The sequence below is a fragment of the Scatophagus argus genome, chromosome 20 (genome assembly GCF_020382885.2).
Source record: "Scatophagus argus isolate fScaArg1 chromosome 20, fScaArg1.pri, whole genome shotgun sequence".
In the NCBI taxonomy this organism is placed as follows: Eukaryota; Metazoa; Chordata; class Actinopteri; family Scatophagidae; genus Scatophagus; species Scatophagus argus.
The window spans coordinates 16148251-16162142 of record NC_058512.1 but is presented as its reverse complement, the minus strand read 5'-3'; the positions used below and the strand labels follow the sequence as shown (position 1 = coordinate 16162142).

The window sequence follows — 13892 nt, the reverse complement described above, 5'->3', positions numbered from 1 at the left end:
TTGTTGCAGTTTCTCTCGGGAGACGGGCCTATTTGCTACAGTGCTGCCTAAAAATGCTGTTGTAAAATATCTCTTTGTGCACCTCTGTCAATTTGCATATTTTCTTCAGGTCGGGGGAGAGAATGCTTTTTAGTTCCCTGTCTCAACAGCCACAAACACGTTGCTGGAAGATCTTCAAACTGAAGCCTGCAGTCAGTTTGACCCTGCACGAACCGAGCAGCAGCTCGGTTTTGACAGACGGGGCCCAGGGCCCGCCGCTGAAATGTTTGAGCAGCTGTGGCATCTGAGCTGCTGACACTTCCCACACTCGGTTTGCTTTAATGAGTTTAGACTTTTCAAAGCCTCCTGTTTGTGATTTTTAGAGAGCTGCTGAAGAGCTGCACATTCCCACCTACAGTGGTGGGATAAGTTATAAAACAGGAATTACAATTACTCTGTTACAGGCCAAATTCATGTTTTCTGGTTCAGTTGAAAATGACACAAGTTTTAGGACTAAAACATACTCCAGTATCAACAGCCAAAGCAAGTTATAAGCGTGCTATATTTATGTAGTAATATTGAGAGTTCTTTATATACAAGGGATGTATGAATAAAAAGATGACTTAAGATTAAAAGTAGTCTACTCTCTGTCACACACACCCACAGTCACCCACGCGGGTGTTTGCACTTCCCTGTCTGATTGGACTGTTTACTGACATCTTCATCTCTCTCTGTAGTTGCACCTGGGGGCGAGGCAGAGCCACTGCAGGTAGATGACCTGTGGAAAAATACAAAGTGAAAGTAAGTTTAATGAATGTGAGTTTGCTGATACTATCGTGCTGACCTTTAAACTCTCTAAAATTCAACCTAAGTAATTTTTTATTTGCTTTGCCTGTCATTGCTAATGATTTTAAGAAATTTTAAGGTGGGGCAAAGTAATGACTATGCCATCCTTAGAGCCACAATTCCAGCAGAGTTAAAGCACAGTTTTATGAAGTTAACAAAGCTGTTAAATCGCCAAAAAGATTTTTTTTTCCACCAATGCAACTAATATAATACAGGCTTAAAAGCACAACTCATGGAAAAGATGTAGAATAGGTAAGTACAAAGTCAAACATTTTCTGCAGACATAAGCACTTGAGTAAATGTTCCTTTCCTCCTCTTCCACTAAACTCAATCACAGATAAAAGTTGCAAAAACACAAATCCAATCAGCTGTTGTAGATTCAAAATGTCCTCTGCAATACCAATGTGAAAAAAAAACCAGCAGGAAGTGAATGACTGTGCATCTGCAGGCCTTTCACTGACTGACCGATGATTGCTCCCTTCCTGGTTACCAGGGCGGACAGCGAAAACAGAGTCGATAATTAAATCAGAGAATTTTCTCCTTCAGCACTGAAGACGGTTGGGCTGATAATAGGGTTGCTAACTGGCAGGACAGGAAACAGCCTTTCCGCATTCCAAGGTGGGAGAAATTTTTTTTTGGTTTTGGTGCCCCTGCCCTGGTGCCTCACAGAGGAGCCTTCTGCAGGCAGACATACATGAAGTGTGTGTGAGGGGCCACTGTTCGCTTGGATTTACCTCAGTGACCCTGGAGAGCAGTGATGGAAAGAACAGTTCCTTTCAGCTCCAGATGGGCAGAAAGACGATCCACTGTGGTTTATGGTATGTTCATTCTTGTTCTTACCACCTTTTGTTTGCATTTCTTCATTGTATTAATAACCAGTAAGGTAGTAAATGCCCGTTAACTTACTGATATCCTGAGTCAGCAGTTCCAAAATTAAGAGTCGGGGCCTCCCCTCAACGGATCAAAAGAAAAGTCTCAGGAGTCACGAGATCAACATGATAAACAAGAGGATAAAATATATTTCTGCAATCCAACATTATGTGTCTTCTTTCTTTTCTTTTTTTTGTTTTTGAATGTCTTTTCAGACCATTTTTTTCTTTTCAGGATCTTTTTGTGGGACGCAATAAGAACTGTGATTATCAAGAGAAATTATGGCGTTGTTGATAAACTCTGCAGTGGTCTAAGTAGTCAATACCCTTTAGTCGTGGTCTATAACAATAGATGTGTTTCTGTTTTCTGTGTGGGCCACCCTGGCTCCATTTTGGACTGACAGCCAGCTTTGCACTGCTCTTTATTTAATATGGACAGTTTAATTAGGGTAGCAACAAGCGCAAAGACTTTATCAGGGGAGACATTTTGGTTTGTCACAGTAGAAAAAGCACAGATGTTACCATTAAAATTAACAGCGGCTTTGCTTTATTCAGTAGCCATGACAGTGTGACGGAGGTGATAAATGGAATTCACTCATTCATTCAGTCTGTTAATAAGGTCAACGCTTGTGCTTTTTCTCGCTGTGGCATATCAAAATGTCTGTGAAAAAGACCTTGTAGCACATAATAATGGAACAAATTCACGAAACTGGAGATGATGCGGTCCTCCAAGGTTTGCTGCACTTGGACAAGTCACATGTAGGTGGCGTTGGTGGTAGTCAAAATCTTGTTTTTGCTGAACTAAGGGCCATCATGATATCAGATTTTCAAGACTTGATTACTGTGGCCAAGAATTCACAACAACAGTATTATTGCAATATCTACAGAAAATTAAAAAAAAAAAAAATCAAATTTATCTTTAACTTTATTTTGTCTCTTGTTTCAGCAATTACAATCAAAATATGAGTGAAGAGAGGTGAAAAGGCAACCAGATGAATGAACAAAGGGTCCACAAGGCCTAACATTTGCTCTGAATTATTTACCGGTACACAATATTATCTGATGTGTATTATTAACAGGATATCAGTATTCAATTTCCTATTATCACGGTTTTCATTAATACTGGTGCATCATCACACCCCTTGCTGGACTTTTCAGTAACTTTATAGCACTGCTTTTTCTTAAAAGATACGCCCTGCTATTCCAGAGGTATTATTATTTAAAAAATGTATACCAAAATTGTAAACTTTACCAAGGTTTGTAAGTGTTCTGTAACTGATGTAAGTGCATCACTGTGAGCTACATGCCCCCCCTCTCCTTCAGTTACCCCTGCCCCTTAGCAAAGTCCTCCACTGTCGACTCCCTTAAGTTATGTCTTCTGCTTCCTATATGTTAATAAACCTGACCCGACCCAACAGCGCTGCGCGCTGCCACGTTGGGTTCATGGAGGATGCTCACCCTTGGAGCGGAGTACGAGGATACCTGGTGGGTTCCATCACCAAAGAAGAGTCGCAGTCTCGGTCAGCTGGGAGAAGAGTCGGAGCCTGTGGAGGAGCAGGACACAGGCGCTGGAGACCCGGCGGAGACGTCATGGAGGCCGGCTGACGCCAGCACCTCCCTGAAGTATGACGCAATTTTACACCTGGACGGGCCGAGGAGAGCAGGAAGGAGAGATGGCGTGCGTCAGATCGTCAAGGAGCACGAGATGCTGAACAGCACGCCTTGGTCCCACAGGTGAGACATACAACCGTCTAACTTAAAGTAATAACAAAACTAATAAATTGTAACTAATTAGAAGTAGCCTAAAACTCTTGCAACCCCTCAATTCTCTTGAAGAGCAAAAAGATTGTTAGTTAGATAGCTTTGGACACTGGGGCAATCGCTCCTCTTTGTCCAGTAAATAAACCTATTACATTAAAACATTGGTCTTTTGCTAAAGTGCATTAGTATTTATAAAACAATCCCATAACCCACTCCACTCATTTTTCATTCAGATTTTATATCAAAGGGAACATTATTAATCCCTCAACAGTAATAATAACAGCTCAACTGTGTACTAATAGTACAGTGACTTTCACATTCTCTCTGCAGTACATACGATTAACCACTAGATGGCTCTTCAGCCGTATCTAGAGCATCTGTGTCAACGATCTAGCTTGAGATGTAATCGAGAGCTACAATTATGTTTAGATGCCGAAAAACACAAGACTCGATGAATCTGCAAGTGGCCTCTGAGTATAAGTTAACATCTAGTCTAGTTTGGTGTGTAGTCAGTTAATTAGTTTAAACAAACAGGCCAGACAAAGGATGCATTTAAATAAAGGTCAGCAAAGACTGAAGCAGTAAAGGTTGGTCAGATGTACTGTAGCTGTGTGCAGTAGTCACACTCACTCCACACGTTCCTGAATAAATTGCATCAATCTGAAACATCTTCATGAAAAGGCTTCCCACAGTATGAGAGCTGACACTATCTGACCAAAAGAATGTGGACGGCATTGATTTTTTGTCTTTAGAATATGTAGTTTATGTTGATTGAATGACAAAACATAAAAATGTAGCGAAGTAGCCAAATATTTGCTAATTATTAATCTAATAAACAGCCCACTAGAACATTTTCTGAATCTCTGAATATTGATCAGGTTGTGACTCAACTGAAGCTTTGATCTGCAGAAAGGATGTTGTGTTCAGAGGTTTTGTTACTTTTTTTATATTCTCTTGAGGAAAAAGGCAGGAAATGGAAAATGCCAAGTGAAAACAAATACAGACTATATATCTTAGTGACCAAGTAAAAAGTTTAGAATTTCTAAATCTAATTTGAAAGGCATAACAATCATCTCTGGTAAATGCCACACACAAAACCTTCCCAATGATCATTAACTTAGGCCGAAACAGGCCATTATTTAAATTTATAGTGATCTGTGAATCCCTGTAGCCAGTATAAACATGGATTGTTTATTTTTTTCCCTATGGCAAAAAACTACTGACATATACAGCAAAAGAATAGTTCATTAAAACACACACACATCACATTACAACAACACTGACAGTTTAACACACAAAGGCTACGTAGACAGACAACAAATTAAACCTGAGCCTGCCCATTGCTCTGTCATCATGCAGTGACACTGTGCCACAGAATACTGTCACTGAGAGTTTAAGCTGAAGGATAAGTTGCACACATTTCTTAATCAGCATTCACGGAGAAACAGAGTTTGTTATCTAATGTTCTCAAATAATTAAATGTACCTGCAGGGGCCTGTTTAGAGCAGACAGTCAGCTCCAGGAGCACGTGGCTGACCCCACCGGGCCTGGAGACTAGTCACATGGTTTAGACCAGCAAAGGTCAAAGCATCTACATATTTGCATAAACCGTAGTTTTTGGCTTGTATCATAATCCCCGTAGACATAAAGAAAATTAAAGAGCGATAAACAGCTCTGAGGAGCTTCTGTGCTAATTATGAGTTTTACACTGTTTTGTGCAGAGCTCCTGCTGGAAAGCCCCGGCTGTACTTATTAATACAGCATTCACCTGTGTACTAAGACCAGGTACTGTACCTGTGTACTAAGACCAGGTACTGTACCTGTGTACTAAGACCAGGTACTGTACCTGTGTACTAAGACCAGGTACTGTACCTGTGTACTAAGACCAGGTACTGTACCTGTGTACTAAGACCAGGTACTGTACCTGTGTACTAAGACCAGGGCAGACTGGGACATCTTTAGTGACTCAAATAGCAAATAGTTTTATCACCTTGGCGTTTAATGATTTTATGCAGTTTACGAGCTTATAAAAGTTGAACTGATGACATGGTCCAGAGGTCCAGTGTGATGCCTTCCCTCTGAGCTCAGCTGGAAAACATGGATAAATACAGTGAATTTTGTACAACAGATGGACAAAACATAAGACTGAGAAATACTGTTGGAGTTTTTTAAACAGTTGTTTTATAAAAAGTCTAACAGACCTCTTTGAAGCATAACTCACCCTCAACACCAGCGACGTCGCTATGCTTGACAGCCATGTACATTTCCTTGTCTGTGAATGGCTTTCAGTAAACAAAATGCATTTATTCATGCCTAGCCCAAGTAACGGGCAGAACACAAATTATTTCCCTTTTTGGTCAAATAACAATGTCATTTCCATATTTTGTTCAGCTTCATCACATATGCAAGTCTAGTTCTAGTGGGACATAAAATACTTTTTACATATTGGGTTTTAATAAGCTCAGATGAGAGGAAGATAAACAAGGGTTTCCGTTTCATATGTTTTTACTCACACAGCAGTTTCTGCGGGACACCAAACAATGAAAACAAGAATTCAAGAAAATAGAAAACAAAGTGCAGACTAATGCTTTTGATTCATCATTTTTTCCCACTTACCTCGCATATCCCCCCCACTATCAAGTGTTTGATTGTGTGCAAACTCCCCCACCCATCTCTATTCTTACACACTCTGAATGCTATCAGTGCACGCAGGCGCACGTCGTCTTTTAGGCTGCAAGGTGCTGTCTTCTGTATAGAAAACATCTTTTCGCCTTGTTGATGCCAAAAGAAATATTAACTCGCATGTTTTGACCCGCGGGGCTTTTGTGAACTTCATTAGTTTTACAGTCTTTTATAACCAGCCAACAGACGGCGAGCGCGTCTGTACGCTCCAGTCACCGATAGGCCAGTTTTGGTCACATGCGCTCTTCCTTATACCACTGGGGACTTGCTTTATAGCCTTCAGCCCCCATACAGCGAGTGATCAAACAGAAATCACAGGACACCTGCTCACGTTGACGACTGGCTTGTCTTCTCATAGCTCTCAGCTGGGGAAAAAAAAAGAAAAGAGAGGGATTTCAGTGTTTCCTGACGCTCCTGCTTAATTTCAGTGACACCTTGAACGTTTCAACTGGTGTTTGGAAGCTGACACGATGCTGCCAGGATTTTGGACAGAGACGGGGTGATCTGCTTTTATTTCAGGGTGATTTTTCTCCCACCCAGAGCTCGGCTGATAATGGATACCACAGCGTCAGCGAAGTGAATAATTTTCCAGCTGAAGTGCGTTATTGCTTTTAAACTTTTATGCTTTAAATGTAACAGAAGATGAATGAATGGAAAGGAGCAAAAGAACGTGGTTTTCAATGAGGCCACCTTGTTTTTCATTTTCCAAACGCAGCGCTTTCCGTGCACTCTGCTGTGGTTCGGATGAAGTGTGTTTGTTGTGATGCGTCTCCCCTCCATTTCCACTGACACCAGTTTGGATTTTCCCTTTTGGATCTGTGCGTTTCCAGAATGGCTCGCTTCGCAGAAGATCTACCCACCCGCTATGGAGGAAGCGCAGGCGGCGGAGGGAGAGGCGGACCGGGCGCTGGGAGAGGGGGAGCCCGGGGTGGTGGCGCTCCGGGTGGTCAGAGGGTGTACAAGCAGTCGATGGCCCAGAGAGCCCGGACAATGGCCATTTACAACCCAAACCCTGTCAAACAAAACTGCCTCACTGTCAACCGCTCCCTCTTCATCTTCCGCGAGGACAACCTCATCAGGAAGTATGCAAAGCGAATAACAGAGTGGCCATATCCTTGCTGACCAGCACCACGCACAGAGCAGGTGCATCCGCAGCCTTTAACCTGTATGTCCTTGCTTGACAGGCACACAGGGATGTTAGAAAAGCAGAAACACACCACTGCCCGAAGGCCTGTTTGTCAAACTCTTATGCGGATTTAAACGAGTGTTTTCAGTTGAGGTTGTGAAAACACCGCCCGTGCTGTTGAACGGCCAGTTATATTCGCCTGTGGAGTCGCTGCCACATTGTCCGTCTTTATTGCTCTCCGCGCAACGCCGCCTGCACCTGTCGCTCCGCTTCTTATCTCTGTCCAACATGACACAGGAGACGTTTTCTCAATAGGCGCTGGCAGTGAAAAGACTTCACTTCCGTCCATTGTGTTGTCTTTTCTGTTCCCAGCTGAATATGGAGCCCGTAGGCGTCCATATCGACTTATAAGTTCTTTTGTCAAAATGTCAGCTGTAAACTGTCTGCCGAGCGTGCACACAGCGATCCCAGCGTCAGTTAATAATGATCAAACATCGCTATTGATTCACGTAAATAGAAGTCGATGAAAAAAAACTGCGTGCGTAAAAGGGCAACGCTCAGTCAATGATGCGACTGCTTACGCTGACTGCGCGTGTAAGTCCAAAGAGAAAGAGCGCAGTTTATTTCTGGTGAAAGGCGACCGCTGGTTCAGGGTTGCAGCACCGCCTCGTCGTCTTAGTTAGGAGCCCTCTCCATGGTGCTGAAGTCGCCCACACTCACCGCTCCACGCCACTCTTTCAACGCTGCAAAAAAGCCCACTCCAGTGCGCCGAGTCATGGTCACCCTCCAAATCTTAACATTTTCTCTCCTGAAATAAGTGAAAGATTCTGCCAGGAGGACATTATTAAGCGTGTTTCTGAAGCGTTTTCACAGCCCACGAGTGGCCTTTAATACAAGAAGAGTCTTAAAACCTGTGATTTGTTCTGAAAACGTGACCAGTAGTTTCAGGTCACAAGCATTTCACATTTTTATTGAGAACAAACAATTGGCAAATTTTAGAATTTTGGAGTTTTATCCTTCTGCTTACATATTCCTGCAAAAAAAACCCCAGTGGATTATCTCAAAAATAAAATAAGTGCTGTTGCAACCACGTGTTTTTGCACTTGAAAGGCATTAATGCGATTTGAATCAACAACAACAACAAAAAACAAGAGCAGGAAAAGTTGTAAGAATTTGTCCACATTTTAATGACCAAAAAAAAAAAAAGAAAAAAGATTGAATTAATATCATCTGCAGTGAAATGAATGAGAGTAGAAAGCCAAGGCTTGGGTGACAAACACGTGAAGAGAGCTTTTTGCTGCTCTGCACTCTGTGGATGGCAGTAAGAGGAACATTAGCTGTAGTGGAACAATACTGGTTATCTATTTATCTGTTCCTTTAGGAGCAGATTCAAGTTTGACTTCCCACTCCACACGATGAAAAGAAACCCACAAGAAACAGTAAAAGTAACTGTTATACCTGTTTTATTTTAATATTCACTGGCAGGAAAATCGTGGTAGTTGGACGTTTTATGGGTTATAATTCTACATCTTGGCTATAGTGGTCATAAGCTCCGTATTCCCTGGCGATTCATAGGCCCTCAATAGACCCTGACCTGCGGGCACTGACCCAGTGAAAATGGAATGCAGAATGAGCCAACCATTGAAAATGGTTGGAAATGGTCAACCATCTGGAAGGATCATGAGCGCATGTATAGGATGCTTTCTTTCTAGAAAGCCTTCAACCAGACCATGATGGGAGCTTTGTACTTTAGCGGACAGAATGCGTCCAAGCTTAAATTTAATTGCATTTTTCATACAGAATAATGCAGAACAATTTGCCTTTCAATACAACTTAATGTTGTCTGCCATTTTTTTTGTCTCGTGCCTTATTTTATTCTGTCCTTCATTGTCTTCACGCTAAACTCATTCATCCTGAAAAGTCAGTCTTTAAACAGAAAATATAGTTCATGGTTCTGCTATGAAATGAAATGAAATGTATGCTTCTTCACTTTCAACTGTTCCTTAACCCTCACACTCCATTTGAGTACATGATCCTGGCTACAATTATTGCCAACTGCATCGTCCTGGCCCTGGAGCAGCATCTACCTGCCAGCGACAAGACACCCATGTCAGAACGTCTGGTAAGTGCTTCAACACGCCTGTCTCTAAGGTCACTTTCTTTCAGACAAAGAACAGTCAGGTCCCAGCTTTGGTTTCCTGACCCTTGACGGTAGCACCAGTATCTGACCTGCAACAGCACCTTTCACTCATCAGGCTGTGGGACACCCTGTGTGTTTGTTCCCCTTTCCTCCCCCTCCAGCTCCCATCTTGTAAGTCAGCAGTGCCTCTCAGAGAGCTAGCTTTTATCCCTTACACTGGCTTCCTGTTCCCACAGCTGCTCACATATGCACTCAGTTTAAACCAACATTTGAACTCTGACAGTTACTTTGCACAGCTAACCAGTCTCAGAGAAGAAACCAGAGAGACTGCTGCACGGGGAGGTCAAGTGGCGAGAAAAGAACACAAAATCAAACTGAGTGGCGTGTAGCTTCATGGTTCAGCACTTAGCTGTTTGTGTTTTTGCGGGTGTTGTAGCTCAGGGGACTTTGTCATAAAATAGAGAGTGAGAGAGCATTACAAAAAGCAACAGCTTGATGTGAAAAAGTCAATGGATATCTTTCATATTCAACCACCTGCTCCTGTGTCAAATTATCGCAGCTACTGTAATGCAAATTCAACAGTGAAACTGCTACAGCTGGGAAAATAAAAAGGTAGCTTTCAACACCTGAGAAAGTGATTAGAGTGGTTACACAAAGGAGGAAACAAACATCCTCTCCCTGCCTCCTCCACCTCGAGGATGTGATGCAACAAGAAGCCTTTTAATTAGAACAAGGGATCGGCTATTATTTATGAAGCTCTGTCAACAGAGTAGGAGGAGTACTGTAAGTGGAGGCGATGATAGGAGCTATTCAGTAAAAGTATTTTAGATCCATTGTAAGTCTTTAGCGCCATGATCCTTGGGGATTTCCCCAGCCGTCTTTCGCAAGTGTATTTGTAATTCGAAAGCATTTTAAATGTAAATAGATGTATAGATATTAACAAGCCCCCAGACTCTGTCATTACATAACATTCAATTGTTTTGTCTGTGAATCTTATCTTTTTACAGGATACCAAAATACTGTATGTCACACTGAATGCCTGTCATGGCTGAAATGTTGCACACTCCTACTGCTTCTCTTATTGGCCAGGAACACCTTATTTGCTTCTCAACAACAATAAGCTGTCTTTTTTTCTTTTTTAGCACCACAGTGTTCACGCTTGATGCAAGAACTCTCATCCAACATACCTATTATCACTACCAGTGATCACTCACTGCAGTCAGCCTGTGCTATAGAAAAGGTCACATTTCTTATAGTGCTCAGGCCTGTCACACTGCTTTTACATGATTATTTATGTTGGAAGCTGGGTGAAGCTAGGGGGTTGGGGACACTGACTGTCAGGCTGTAGTATGCTGGAAGCGAGAGAGAAATATCGAGGGGGAGAGGTTAGTGTAGGCGTGAGATATCCTCTACTCATGCCCTGCACATTGCCCAAGGCTCTTACAGATATTAATGGAGGCAAAGGGAAAAGTGTCATGTCATACGCGTGTGATCCAGGCGGCTTAGTTAAACCAAGGCCCAGGGTTAACCTAGCCACACAGTGCGAAAGACCAAACTGTGACACACACTGTTGATTGCTGACACTTTTCAGGAATAATGCAGCGTCCAAATCAATCATGTCCAGTCATGTGTGTTGGGCATATGCTCTGAGTGCCAAAGTGCCATTTTAAACAGCAAGTCCATGTCCCATTGGGATGATGATGTGCTTTTGATTTGCCCCAGTGTCACACTAGAGAGGCACTTTAGCTGGTCATTTGCCCCCCTTCTTCCATTATTCCAATACTTCATTTTTGTTTTAATGTCACTTGAGTGACTAAAGTGACTTTCTGGATGCTCAAAATGTTATTATTATTTATACTCCAAGTACATTTGTGGTTACTTCAAGTGCATGCTTCATTTCTGTCATAATACAACAAAGGCGCACTTGAATCCCTTAAGTACCTCTCTGGTTGGCCCAAGCACCTGTTTGACTGGCCCTCTGGTTGGCCCAGATCTCCCTCTGGTCAGTCCATACGTCCTTGTCTTTGGCCACTTTCCTTCCTCTGATTGACCTTACTCCTACTTCTGTGCTTTAATTTTTGATAAAATGTTTCACTACAGGGACAATTGAACAGCCCACATGCACAGGCCAAATTTTGCCTCTAGTTCTCAAAAGGTTTTCTGGTCAATCCCTGTGGCTTCTGGTTAGCTCAAAAGACCCCGCGTTGCTTCTATTTGCTCAAAGTCCCTTCTAATGCCACTTCATATTGTCCGTACGCTTTGGAAGAGATGTGCATAACACCTTTGTAGTTGCCCTAAATTCCTGTTTTTCCTCACAAGTGCCCCATTAGTCACCCCAGGAACCCCTCTGCTTGGCCCAGGTGGCCACTTCTTTGACCTAGATACTTCACTGCTCACCCTTCTGGGTGACTTAAGTAGCCCTCTGGTTGGCTTAGTTAACCACAGAGGCCCACTGCTACATCACAATGTTTTTTTTGCATGATTGCAGATCCACTAAAACAATATGCATTAAGTAGAGATTATTTTTATTATTATATTATTTTTTCTCCCCATATATGAACCTACTATCAACTGAAATTAAATAGTTAATTTTAAATGCCTGAATGCATTAAACGAGCCGGCCTGCGGCTCCATTGTTTTACTAATGCTGTTAAGATCATGCTGTGTGTGTGAATATTTGTTTTCACAGTATTTACTCTCTTTTCATTGAAAGAAGAGGGCTCCTGTATCTGCACTTCTGCTCATGGCGGTGCAAGAAGTGAAAGGAGCCATCTTTCTTTTTCTCTTTTACTTACCCTCGTCTCTTTTGCTTAACGCTTCATTAACCACTCTCTTACCTCTTACAAAAAGATCTGCCCCTGTCACTCTCATCCTCTCTCTGGTTCTCTGTGTCTTTCTGTAGGACGACACAGAGCCCTACTTTATTGGAATATTCTGTTTTGAGGCTGCCATTAAGATCATCGCCCTGGGCTTTGCATTTCACAAAGGCTCCTACCTCCGCAACGGCTGGAATGTAATGGACTTCGTGGTCGTCCTCACGGGGTGAGTCCCTCGCCCGCTGGGTGTCAGCTGGACATGAAAGTCATAAGTGAGAGAGTGGTTTCTTTTGTGTGTATCTGTGAGCGCCTTGAGAGAGAGTGTAGTGGAATCACCTTCTTCCAGTCAGAGCATCTGCCTACAGCACCTGTAGTTATTCAACAAGTAGCAAAAGCCTGTGAAAGATGCGAAAGAGTCTTTGTTTTTAACACTCTTCCTGGCCTTCACTATGTGGACACCTTATCAACATAATTTGTGGCTTCCATCTTTGTGTTTGGGTAAGGCCCTTTCCTGTGTCAACATGCTGGTGCCCCCTGACACAAAGCTGGGTTTCTGAAGAAATGTTTTGCCCAGGCTGATGTGGTAGAACTTGACTGGCCTGCACAGAGCCCCTATGGTTATGGAATATCCACTAATCTCATTTAGACCTAAAGTTCATGTGTCTACATGCTTTTGACTGTACAGTATAAGACACACATTTAGCTGATGATAATTTACAATTAAATTTTGAGATTGAGAAATTTTGTCTCAATGAGTCCAGCCAGTAGAATAAAACACATTTCTGCAAACTATTGATATGTTAAATTTATATGGTTCATGGGTATTATATCAACATTTGTACAATGTGTAACATAGCTCTTAGTGAGGCTTGGACAAGAGTGGACACCTGGTGGGGAGGCTGTCAGACTCAGGGGCTTTGGATACATGTAATGGCCTGTGTTTCTTATTATCAAAAAAGAGTCAATGGTCAGGTCAATAGTTCTGAGTGATTACTGCTGGGATTTCAACTTACAGGCAGCCCTAAAGCCTTGTCTAGAAGGCAGCATGGTGCTCCTTCTTTGCTTTTAACCTTGGAGGGCAATCAGGAGGTTGTCAGCATGTCTACATGCTTGTTTTCGTTTTTTCTCTTGTTGGATCCAAGATATTATTTCAAGTGAGTTTTTTTTTTAGAGCTTTGTGTTCTTTGTTGATGCAAACCTTATGCAAACCTTTTGTTTCTGTACTTCATGGCCTGCTCTTGGCTTCAGAGTCCTTCTTTTCAGTTTCCTTATTTTGTCAAACAGACAGGAATTATGTTGTGCCATGATGCTGCACAAATCTAGCAACCATTATCATTAGCACACAAGCTGAAACATGTATTCTGATTGGAGATTATCAGACAACTCAAGGATGGTGATCTGCTTATCTAAGTGCCAAAGTAAGTATTATTCAACCAGAAAGATACATGAAAACATATAAAATAATAGTCAAATCTACTTGAGAAATTTACATCCCGAGGTGCCCCTGGATGTGGTACTTGCACAGTTTTTGCCCTAATGGTCAGGTTTAGGCAACAAAAGCACTTTGTTTGATTCACTTGATGCTCATAAATACTTCTTTTCTTTGTTAAATTTATGAGCAGAGAAATACTATCCTGTCTTTGTACTGCCTGAGGTTCTGATTGGGTTTATGC

General features: G+C 42.2%; 1 protein-coding gene across 5 annotated transcripts in view; it reads left to right on the top strand.

Moving 5' to 3' along the window:
• Positions 1 to 735: 735 nt before the first annotated feature.
• The window catches only part of cacna1bb (calcium channel, voltage-dependent, N type, alpha 1B subunit, b), a 153357-nt gene continuing 140200 nt past the window's right edge, over positions 736 to 13892 (top strand). For all 5 annotated transcript variants that reach the window (XM_046374766.1, XM_046374767.1, XM_046374765.1 and 2 more), the window contains exons 1-5: positions 736 to 1643; positions 3113 to 3428; positions 6968 to 7246; positions 9280 to 9385; positions 12306 to 12445. In XM_046374766.1, coding sequence (XP_046230722.1) covers positions 1583 to 1643; positions 3113 to 3428; positions 6968 to 7246; positions 9280 to 9385; positions 12306 to 12445 — 902 coding nt within the window. In that variant the 5' untranslated portion in view covers positions 736 to 1582. The remainder of the gene's footprint in view (positions 1644 to 3112; positions 3429 to 6967; positions 7247 to 9279; positions 9386 to 12305; positions 12446 to 13892) is intronic.